Source organism: Schistocerca gregaria, chromosome 4, assembly GCF_023897955.1.
Source record: "Schistocerca gregaria isolate iqSchGreg1 chromosome 4, iqSchGreg1.2, whole genome shotgun sequence".
Taxonomy (NCBI): domain Eukaryota; kingdom Metazoa; phylum Arthropoda; class Insecta; order Orthoptera; family Acrididae; genus Schistocerca; species Schistocerca gregaria.
In genome coordinates this window covers 449,240,371-449,253,103 of record NC_064923.1, presented here as the reverse complement: position 1 = coordinate 449,253,103, position 12,733 = coordinate 449,240,371, and the positions used below count along the sequence as shown (strand labels likewise).

The 12,733-nt window shown below is 39.1% G+C and overlaps 1 protein-coding gene across 2 annotated transcripts in view; it reads right to left on the bottom strand.

Moving 5' to 3' along the window:
• LOC126365856 (structural maintenance of chromosomes protein 5) overlaps nt 1-12,733 on the bottom strand; it is a 164,427-nt gene that overhangs the window by 57,162 nt on the left and 94,532 nt on the right. For both annotated transcript variants that reach the window (XM_050008519.1, XM_050008521.1), the window contains 2 exons: nt 10,851-11,005; nt 8,548-8,762 (listed from right to left, as the gene is read on the bottom strand). In XM_050008519.1, the coding sequence (XP_049864476.1) occupies nt 8,548-8,762; nt 10,851-11,005 (370 nt within the window). The remainder of the gene's footprint in view (nt 1-8,547; nt 8,763-10,850; nt 11,006-12,733) is intronic.

Sequence of the window (12,733 nt, the reverse complement as noted above, 5' to 3'; positions counted from 1 at the left end):
ATCAGCCAAAATGAGGGCTTGGTCGATTGTTGGAGTAAGTTGGTACCACATCTGCAAGTGTAAGTCACCTAGTTCCCGTAAATTATGGGGAGAGGCGACAACAAGCTCTGATATCACGTTCTATCACATCCCAAATGCATTCAATCACGTTCAGATCTGCTGAATGGAGGGCCAGCACATCAATTGGGACTCGCCACTGTGTTTCTCTAACCACTCCACGACACTCCTGGCACTAGTCCTGGTCCTGGTTCTGGCCCTGGCCCTGTGACACAGCACATTATCTTGTTGAAAAATGCCAATGCCATCAGGAAACATGATCGAGTTGAAGGGGTCATGTGGTCTGCAATCAGTGTAAACTACTACTTGGCCATCGTGGTGCCTTAAAGAGCACCACTGGATTGCATTGCCAGCTTGTCTCCAACCCACAGTACACGTGTCAAGGAGGTGTTCCCTTGGAAGACATCAGATTCACACCTTCCTATCAGCAGGATGAAGAAGGTATCAGAATTCATCAAAACATGCAACACTACCACTGCACCTACATCCAGTGCCAATGTTCATAGGCCAATTTCAGTCATAGGTGCCAACGTCATGGTGTTAACATTGGCACACGCATGTGTTGTCAGCTGTGGAGGTCCATCATTAGGTGTGTTCAGTGCACTGTGTGATCACACACACACACACACACACACACACACACACACACACACACACACACTTGTAGTCTGCCCAGCATTAAAGTCTGATGTTAGCTCTGCCACAGTCCACCGCCTGTAATGTTTTAGAAGTCTGCCCAAACTACAACATCCAGTAATCTGTAATCCAACCCCATGGCATACGAACACGGTTTCACCTTGGTTTTGCCACATGTTGAAGACACTCGTCACAGCACTCCTCAAATACTCAACGAGTCAAGCAGTTTTCGAAAATGTTGTGTCTAGGCTCCAGGCCATCACAATCTGCCTTCAGCAGACTCATTCAGACTCTGCGCCTCCCCCATTCTACAGACAGACAGCATGCTCACTAATACTACGTGCCCCATGCGCATATCTGACTAGCAGTCATTCCTCGCCAACTGATGCCACTATCACCTGGACGGGTTTATATCGACAGTAGGTCAGTAGTGATAACGTTCTGACTTATCAGCACGTTAGACAGTGTATAAACTTGTCATTGTGTACATACGAGTAACATGCTACAACAATAACTGTCAACTTCCTTCTTGCTCTGTCCTATTAAGCTGCCATTTCCTCACAAAGAGTTTCCTGCTTCATTCCTCAGTAGCCAATTTCCTTCAGATCTTAATTCTCTTACTGAATAAATGGATTCTTATTTATGAATGCTAGCATTAAAAGCCATTTTGCATGTGCTTCTATATGTTGCTGTCAATGTTACTGGTGTTGATGATGCTGATGCTAATGCTTATTGATAAGTGGAAGTTTTGTTCAGTCTTTGTTTAACTGAGTGTGAAAAAGTTTTTGGTTTTTCCTACAGTGAAGCGCCCAATGAGAACAGATGATCATAGTGTAACAGGAGTTGACAACTTCATCTAAAACAATGCTAGGTTTCTTATAGGTGCTTTACTAATTTGGTTCAATACACGTTAACATAATATCATCAATGAATAACTGGTGTGGTTTTTAATGACTATCCTCAATTCTGAAAAAAAGCTACACCATTTACTGTACTGCAGTAACAATCAATATGACCATTCTGTGTTCCGCACTGAAAATTCACCTGATGATATATTATACCAATTCTTAAATGTGTCTTAACGCTTTTAACAGAAAATACAAAGTGAAAATATTAATTTCCTATGACCTGTGTCTTTAGGTTCCTTGTAATTTATTAGACAGCCATTGTCATATATCTACATGCCAGCTATGGATTAACGGCTGAAGTAAAATTGAATTATTTCTAGGTTCAACGAGCCTATGGTCTCTTTTAGAAGAGTGATAGAATAGTATTGCATCATGGGTGCCATGTGAGTTGTTCAATAGTGTCATCAAGTGAATAGAAAAAAAAATCAACAATAATCCATAAAAATTCTGAAGTAAATAAAGTGTAATGATTCTATTCCATGGTCTACAAGCAGTGTTATTTCCAACTGCTTTCCAGCACCTCCAAACTCTTCTCCTTTCCTATTTCCCTCAGCTTCTTTTCTCCACATACTTAATTTTGATGCCTCCTTTGTGCCCTACATTATGCTTGTGTATACTTGAGTTACTTAACCCAAATTCATATCATTCTCAGTCTAAATGTGCCACTTCCATAAGAATTAGGTCTTACATTATACTATGTAAAGAGAGCACGTATACACTGAGGTGACACTTCATGGGATAGTGAAATGCATATATACAGATGGCAGTACTATAGCATATATGAAGTATAAAAGGTCAGTGCATTGGTGGATCTGTCATTGGAACTCAAGTGATTCACGCTAAGATTTCCAATGTGTGGAGTTAATAGACTTTGAATGCGAAGTGATAGTTGGAGTTAGACATTGTACTTCAGGTGTCATTAAGGAATTCAATGTTCCGAGATCTGTAGTGTCAAGAGTGTGCTGAGAATACCAAATTGCAGGCATTACCTCTAATCACAGAAAATGAAGGGGTCAGCCTTCACTTAATGACAGAGTAACAGTGTTTGCATAGAGTTTTCAGTGCTAACAGCCAAGCGACACTGCACGAAATAACCACAGAAATCAATGTGGGACATATGTCAATCATATCTGTTAGGACAGAGCAGCAAAATTTGGCATTAATGGACTATGGCATCAATTGACCAATGTGAGTGCCTCTGCTAACAGCACATTGTCTGGAGTGCATTATCTGGCGTCATGACCATAGCAGTTGGACCCCTGATGACTGAAATTGAAGATTCATCTGACCAGTCCACAGTTTTTCAGTTGGTAAAAGCTGATGGTAGGATTCAAGTGTGGCACAGACCTCATGAAGCCACGGACCCAAACTGTCAACAAAGCACTGTGCAAGCTTTCGGTGGCTCCACAATGGTGTGGGCTGCGTTTACATGGAATGGACTGTGTCCTCTGATCCAACCGAACTAATCATTGGCTAGAAATGACTTTGTTCAGCTACTTTGAGACCATTTGTAGCCATTCATGGACATCACAATCACTAAAAAAATTGGAATTTTTATGGATGACAATGTGCCATGTCAGAACATTGTGGACAATATGAGCGAATTATTTAGTAATCCATGTTGCCCAACATGAAACCCATCCAACATTTATAGGACATAATCGAGAGATCAATTCATGCACAAAATGCTGCACCAGCAATACTTTCGCAATTACAGTTGGCTACAGAAGCAGCATGGCACAATATTTCTGAAGGGGACTTCGAATGACTAGTTGAGTTGCTGTGCATTTCTCATTTCTCAATGTGCTTTTATAACATTTGGTAACATTAAACCACATTTTTGAAACACTTGTGATAACTTCTGGACTTCATTTGTAATCAATGAGCAAATGTGTGATATTAAAATGAATTAAGGAAACCTACACTTGCATTCTACAAATATAAGTAAAACTTTGGAACAACAGCATGATTAATTTGTGGGAATGTGAACATACATTCCTCGTCGAAACTTTCGTCTTTAAAAATTTGAGTATTTCTGTATAAACAGATATTGCAGATCACTTGAAATTCTACACTGTAAGGGGAAAAAAATACAAAACCCTTAAGGACTGTGTTCAGCGGCAGCAGGTTATAATGGTTATAATATGTGCATACTGACAGATTGTAGTGCAGTGATTCATTTCTCACAGTCATCAGTGATCACGTGGTGCTCAGGAGGCCTGTCTGTGCACCCTCTGTTCTGACTCTGCGGGCACTACCTTGCTGAGTTTAGAAGCCAACAGATTTTGCAACATTCATTTTAGGATACAACTGTGCCCCACTGACGAGTACATATTCTTGTTGGACAGTTTCAGTAACTAGAAGGGGGTCACAATGTGGGCCTGTGGGAATCAGGATGGATGTATTGACGAATTGCTGCACATGTTGGTCGCAAGGTATTATTGGTGTGTTGCTGTTTTCCAACAGTGGTCTGTGGAACATTCCCAGAACTGTAGAATAGGTTGTGGACATCTACATAGTACAGACGCATGTCAAGATCAATGCACTGCGCAAGCAGGGATGAAATCCAGCCACATGCTGAACCTCCTGTGTCATCAGGGACCATTGGGAACAGCCTACTTTGAGCAGGATTAAAGATACGGATGCCTCTGGGTAGGGTACCACTGACGCCGTGATACTGCCAAGTATGGCTACCCTGCTGTTGTGAAAAAGTTGACTGGAGAGTGGAATAGCACTCTCTTGTTTTCAGTGATGAGAGTAGGTTCTGTGTGTATGCCAGTGATGGATGTACATGTGTATGGTGTAGACCTTGTGGGCTGCCTATTCCAGGGTACACTCAGCCACAATACACATCCAACTCCAGGATTAATGGTGTGGGGAGCCCTCAGTTACAACTATAAATCACATTTGGTGCTTCTGCAGGCTAAAGTAGCCAGTGCCCACTACACTGCACTGACTTTAAACATGTGCTACTACATTTCTTCAACAGAAACAGTGATGTGATTTTTCAGCAGATAATGCACATTCACATACAACTGCTGCAAAGCAACATGCTCTTCATAGTGTACAACTGTTCTGGCCAGGAAAATCACCAGACCTCTCACCAATTTAACAAGTGAATACATTTGGGACATGATAAAGTGTAAAATTATTTGTTTTCTAGAACCTGCATGAACCAATGCCAAACTGCAACAAACAGCACAAGATGGTTGGGACAATCTATTACAGGTTACGATTCAGCATCTTTATGATCATTTGCATTCAAGAAGAACACCTGTGTTGACACTATAGGTATACTTAGGCGACTGTTTGGGTACCATTTACCGACATGTTTCATTTGGTCTGAATATGTTATATACTCCTATGATGATTGACTTTGTGTCACCTCACATGCCAATAAAATGACCTTGTCTTTGAGGACTTTGCCAACCCCTTCCATTGACAGCAACAACAGACTTCTGCCAGTCGATGAAAAACATACATGCTTTGTGTTTATCATCATCATCGTCACAGAGTCCCCCTTGTTCCCTTTCTGTTAATAAATTCCAACAGATCTCCTACCATCATGTCATCTAGAAGTCCTATACCACATCTTCTAGATCTCATATAATCACATTTTCTTTCTTATTTTTGTGACTTTCAGAAATTATATGTGCCATAATCCTTCTGGAATGTGAAATACTTCTGATGGTCCTGTAATCACCACACTACTTCATCCTGGGAGTGTAGACAAAGCATTAAATCCACTGGCTATTAATTCTTTCAACAGTACCAGCAGCTTCTTTTGAATTTTTTTAGTGGCTTTTATCACTTCCTTCCATTACATTTCATGTCATTTACTGTCATCATTTATTGACACTCTTACTTCTATTAACTTCCGATGTAGCTTATTCTTCTTGTTATGAAGATCAATGATGTATTTTACACAGATTTTTAGAGCCATTTGCCTATCAGTAACTAACTGGCCTTGTAAATTTATGACGCTATAACTACATGTTACTTTCTCTGGTACATCAGGTCATAAAAGCACTCCGTCTTCAGGCCACAAGTGGCCTACCAGGACCATCCGACCACCGTGTCATCCTCGGTGGAGGATGCGGATAGGAGGGGCTTACTTTTCGTATTGCTGAAGTTTTATTATTTCTTCTGATACTTAATGTACGTACTGTCTCCTCACTCTGTCAGTTTTCCTTTTCAGTTCATTATTTGATCTCCTGTATTCCTTATATCCCTGTTCATTAACTTCTTGCCACCTTCTGAAGCATTACTTGTATTACCTATGGTTGCTTGCTATCACATTTAACCTTTCCAGTATTGTTGGCAAGTGTATCTAATAGAACTTTCTTCATTCTTCTGCAATAGATTTCTTCAGTACCCTCTAGTCTGCTTATTTCCTTAAACCTGGTTTCTAGCCTTTCTTACACTTCCTTGTATTTCTTGGTTTCTTTAAATGTTGTTGTTGCTTCTTTCCACCCAGTTTGTGGTTGCATTAATTCCTTATGCTGATATGATATTGTGGTTTGATATAATATCTATTCCTGCTTCACATACTGTATGCTATTCCACCCATACAGGGTGGTCCATTGATAGTGACTGGGCCAAATATCTTACAAAATAAGCATCAAACTAAAAAACTACAAAGAACGAAACTCGTCTAGCTTGAAGGGGGAAACCAGATGGTTCTATGGTTGGCCTGCTAGATGGCGCTGCCATAGGTCAAACGGATATCAACTGTGTTTTTTTTTTAAATAGGAACCCCCATTTTTTAATACACTTTCATGTAGTACGTAAAGAAATATAAATGTTTTAGTTGGACCACTTTTTTCGCTTTGTGATAGATGGCGCTGTTATAGTCACAAACATGTAAGTACATGGTATCACGTAACATTCCGACAGTGCGCACGGTATTTGCTTCATGATACATTACCCATGTTAAAATGGTCTGTTTACCAATTGCAGGAAAGGTCGATATTGTGTCGATGTGTGGCTATTGTGATAAAAATGCCAAAAGGGCGTGTGCTATGTATGCTGCTCGGTATCCTGGACGACATCATCCAAGTGTCCAGACCATTCGCCGGATAGTTACGTTATTTAAGGAAACAGGAAATGTTCAGTCACATGTGAAACATCAACCACGACCTGCAACAAATGATGATGCCCAAGTATGTGTTTTAGCTGCTGTCGCGGCTAATCCGCACATCAGTAGCAGACAATTTGCGCAAGAATCAAGAATCTCAAAAACATCAGTGTTGAGAATGCTACATCAACATCGATTGCATCCGTACCATATTTCTATGCACCAGAGATTGCATGGCGACAACTTTGAACGTCATGTACAGTTCTGCCACTGGGCACAAGAGAAATTACGGGATGACTAAAGATTTTTTGCATGTGTTCTATTTAGCGATGAAACGTCATTCACCAACAGCGGTAACATAAACCAGAATAATATGCACTATTGGGCAACGGAAAACCCATGATGGCTGCGACAAGTGGAACATCAGCGACCTTCGGGATTAATGTACGGTGCGAAATTAATGGGAGGAAGGATAACTGGTCCCCTTTTTATCGATGGCAATGTAAATGGTGCAATGTACGCTGATTTCCTACGTAATGTTCTACCGATGTTACTACATGACATTTCCAGCATGACAGAATGGCGATGTACTTCCAACATGATGGATGTCCAGCACATAGCTCGCGTGCAGTTGAAGCGGTACTGAATAGCATACTTCACGACAGGTGGATTGGTCATCTAAGCACCATACCATGGCCCGCACGTTCGCCAGATCTGACGTCCCCGGATTTCTTTCTGTGGGGAAAGTTGAAGCATATTTGCTATCGTGATCTACCGACAATGCCTAAATACACGCGTCAGCGCATCGTCAACGCATGTGCGAACATTACGGAAGGTGAACTACTCGCTGTTGAGAGGAATGTCATTACACGTATTGCCAAATGCATTGAGGATGACGGACATCATTTTGAGCATTTATTGCATTAATTTGTTTTTACAGGTAATCACGCTGTAACATTCTCAGAAATGATAAGTTTAAAAAAGGTACATGTATGACATTGGAACAACCGAAATAAAATGTTCAAACGTACCTACATTCTGTATTTTAATTTACAAAATGTACCTGTTACCAACTGTTCGTCTGCACGGGAGTGAGTGTATACCTGTCCTTTCCCCCCCCCCCTAAGGTAAGTCTTTCTGCTCCCGGGATTGGAATGACTCCTTACCCTCTCCCTTAAAACCCACATCCTTTTGTCTTTCCCTCTCCTTCCCTCTTTCCTGATGAAGCAAACATGGCTTGCGAAAGCTGGAATTTTGTGTGTATGTTTGTGTGTCTATCGACGTGCCATCGCTTTCGTTTGGTCAGTCACATCATCTTTGTTTTTATATATTTTAAGCGAGAAAGTGCTGGTAGATAGACACAATAAAAAACACACGCACAAATTTCAAGCTTTCGCAACCCATGGTTGCTTCATCAGGAAAGGGGGAAGGAGAGAGAAAGACAAAAGGATGTGGGTTTTAAGGGAGAGGGTAAGGAGTCATTCCAAGGTAAGTCTTTCCGCTCCCCAGATTAACTGACAGATTCAATTTATGTGAATTTTATCTCATTGGGCTACATATTATTTCTCCTGCATCTCCTCTCAAAAGAGACCTATTTTATCCTGGTAACACCCCTGACATAACAAGTTAGTTTCCATTATTTCTTGCACTTTCCAGTCACTTGAAATGTATGCCTTTTTGTCTCCTCATGCCTATTAACTTCTAGAGTTTGAAACAATTAAACATTAATTTCACTTTATACATAACAAGTTCCTCTATTTCTCTGTTTCCTTATAATGTCTTCTGTGGGAAAATAAACGATGTCAAATGCTCAGATAATTATAAAAGACAGAAGGGCACAAAAAAGGTATAAGTTATTCAGGCACTTACCTCAAGTGCTTGATTGGTATGGTTGATTTATAGTGTGAAGATGGTTGATGCATTTCACCAGAATGTAAAAAATTTAGCCTTAAGTTCATTTCATCTCTTAGTATCCTCATTGCATTGTTCATATCATCTTTGTCCTCAAATGTAAAGGCTAGTAAGTCCCTGTTTGCAATGACAGCTTCCACGTACTTCGCATAACTTGGATCTTTCAAATTGGTCTGGAAAAAAAAAAAAAGATTACACGATTAACAAAGAGGTAAAGTAGCATACAAGAACACCCTGAAAAATTCAAAAAAATAAACCCTATAGTGTAACTTATCACTCCTCCAGCTGAGTGACGCATTACCCAGCATCCACCTAGCCAATGAATGATGTTCACAATAGTTGGATCTGTTTATTAGTTAAGCAGTTTGGAATCAAAAGCTGTTTGGAGGTTTTTATCACTGATTTTGCATGTTAATGGATATGGATGTACACCTTATCTCTTCAACCTGAGACAGCAATTACAGTGTTACCACAAGCTGCAGTACCCGCTGGGCATGGCACTTGTTCTGTGCTTTGAAGTGCCAGCTAGAAGAAGCAGGGTACACCACACAGGAAAGAACGTGTGCTTTGCCCATGTTGATGGCTTCGCAGCAAACAAAAGATGCATAAAGGAATGCGTGCAAAACTGATTATTCTGTTGTATTTCAATCTGTCACCTTTGCATTTACGTTAAGTCTGAGATTGAATTAATTATTGTAATGTTCCTAGAGTAAGTACTGTTCATCGCAAAGAAAGCTGTATACATATTAAAGGACTGTATGTCACAGTGACTGGACAAGTATCATATTTATTTATGCAATGCATATTGTGATAATTTCTATACTTCCAGGACCTATTGCATAATCTGAAGAATTAGTCCCAAGCTTTTTAGTACCTACAGTCATGGAGAAATAAAAATATGAACTGAATAATATCAAATAATTAAAGCTCAACAACAAAATACTTATCAACATCAGTAAACGTTACATTCTTGTGCCCTAATGAAACCATGCCAAATAATTATTGCTGGAAGTTAATTGAATTGATTAATAAAAGTAATAATAAACAAAAAACAGAATTATTAAAGATGATTTGCATTTTTTAACTGAAGATTTACTGAAAATTATCACAGTTCTCATTGACAAGTGAGTCCAAAGCTGAATATTATGACGAAGTGTACAATTACAAGCACAACAGCTAAAGAAATCTGAGAAGAAATAGTTTGTCAATGAACACTAATTAAATTAGTCAACAATATATACAATGAATGAGAATTTCATTAAGTCCACCAGTGGAAGATCGATGGCTGAAGCTAAGGAGGGCTACTACTTCTGGTTAACAATTACAAACCAACAACTAGTAAAATCAATGTCAGCTACTTACCTGCCAACGGCAGCGCATTTCACCAAGTACAGTGACATGGTTCATCATCATTGTCACAACACTGCAGGCCAGACACACACACACACACACACACACACACACACACACACACACACACACACACACAAAGAAACCCACTGTCTCTGGGGTTTGCAAGTATAAGAGGGATAATTATTGGTGGTAGATGATATCCTCTATCACACAACATACAGTGACTTGAGCAGTACATACGTAGATGTAGATATCTTCTCATAAGGCATACTCAGAATTTTCTACACAAATAATAGAGTAAGTGCTTCCACAATGTATGAAAACATTATGAGTAATTATAGCATTAGAGCTGTGACAAAGAGAAAAAATTTATTTCAACTAAATTTAGCCCAAAATTTGTAGAAGTAAGAAGAAAACTAAACTACCCTTAATGTCACTGTGAGATTTTCGGTTGCCCCAATGAGCTTCTTGAACTGATTATTTGAGATTTTTTATATCAGTTTCCATAACTCACAAAACAAGCAAACTGCCAGCCATTTAAGGTGAAAGAAAGTAGTAATTCTGCATTGTCATTTAGAAGCTGCCAGACAATCAAAGACCTTCACCATCATGTACCAAAAAAATACTACCAATCTTTTCGCACACATGCGCATACACACGCGTGTACAGCAGTTACCATATGATAGCTTGTGCAATAAGAATATAAAGGAAGAAAGCAAAAGAACAGAACATAAAAACAGCAATTATGGTGATGATGTAGTAGTAGTAGTAGTAGTAGTAGTAGTAGTAGAACTGTAACAATATAAATGGTACTCAGTAGAAAAAACTGCATAGATGTTCTGTCAAAACGAAGTAACACTATGATTATTGCATTTGGTATAACTATATATAGATATTGAAACCGGTACCTCTAAGACAATAGGGTCATAAACATTTCCAGAGAAACGATGTTTATTTTCACGTAGCCACATAGTTCCTCTGTAGACATCAGGATGCCTGTGTTGCAGCAGCGAGAGTCGTTGATTTGCTACATTTCTGAGTCTTAGCAACTCTGAATCTTGTGCTGAAAAAGCAGTGAAACTTCAGTGGACATCTTAATGTTCCAAAAGTAGCAATAATAAAAGTAGCATACTCCTTAACCCTTTGACTACTCCAGACGTGTTAACATGTGCCGATGTGTCGCTGCTACAGTCTGCTGGTGCTCTGAATGAGTTTATGCACACCTTTGATCCTTCAGTCAGGTGCTACAAACATACAAGTGCACTCCCTTGCTGCCACCTTTGTGCTCCCAATGTGTTAACACAGCTAGCCACTCAGGTCTCTGAGTGCTTCAGACGCACTGACAAGCAGAGCACTTAGTGGCCAGGTAGAGCAGCCAAATAGCTGCATTTCTGCCCTGAGCTTTCAGCAGCTTTCCATTTTCAGGCCATACGTATTTGTTGCTGTGCTCCTATTGGTGTCGCTGTTTTCATCTCATTTTTGACTGAGAAAATGGTAGCCCATTATGGTTGTACAGAGGAAGAAATCATGAAGGTGGTGACAATCAGCTACACCTAGTACTTGGTATCACAGGATAAAAGAAACTGGGAGTAGAGTATGAAACACCTCTCTATAAAGACCACTGCAATAGTGTTGCTGAAGGAACTAGTTGGCAACTTAATATTATCACATGTAGCTAAAGTGCATTCTGTAAGTTGTAAATAAACAAAAGATTTCATGGAATGCAAAATAACTCAACATTTAGTTACTAAGCAATTATATCTTATGGCATAACAACAAACAGATTTCAATTAATGCTGAGTATCCCACACAGAATATCACGAATATCATTATCTGCAATATTGCAATATTTATTTTTGATGAGATATTCAATGACATTAAAAGAATTATATCTTTCCAGAATGTTACATCTGTATCTCAAAAGATAAAGTTCTTTGTATTAATCAAAAGGCAATATACACACCTCTTTGCATGCTATCATTTGCAATAAACCTCATTTCAATATCTAGAACAGTTTATGAAATATGACGTGTTATGACCACATAATTCACACTGCGCATCACCAGAATATTGGGCACAAGACACCAACCCTCCCATAGATATAAAACCCCACCCAATATCTTGAGAATACTGATACAAATCACTCTGCTCTCACCTTTAAATGCAATTTTGAAATATTAGCTTAATTTCTTACACAGCAATCACTGTCTTAAAGTGAACCATACACAAAGTATATGAAATATATATATGTAAAAATATAAAAATTTTGATCGGTGTTTTATTTAACTGGATGCAACACAGCAGCTATCACAAATAATAAAAGAAATTCAGTTCTTTATCAAACATAGATACTATACAGTAAGATGTGAAACAATCATTTTTTTTGCCAAATAGTGTTCTTAAAATCAGATACAAGTAGCAGCAGCCCACATGGCCACTCAACTATGTCACTGACGATTCGGTAACAAAATAAGCAAATGTTGAGTGATAAAGTTATTAATGTGGTTCTCAATTATGTCCGTGTACTAAAGCAACGATCCTGATAGATTCATATTTTACTCGAGTTATTACAGTTATCAATGTATGTAGGACAGCAGGTTTAAGAAAGAGCGACAACTCACTCACATGAATCAAAAGCAATACTTTGCTTCTGCCGTAGGCTTCTAACATGCTACTAAAAATGCCAGCAAAGATGTAAATGAACTCCAGGAAACTTGTAAATCTTAAGTGTGAAACTATACTGACTTTACTATGTGTTTGCCTATGCAGTGATCATTTGTAGCAGAGTTTT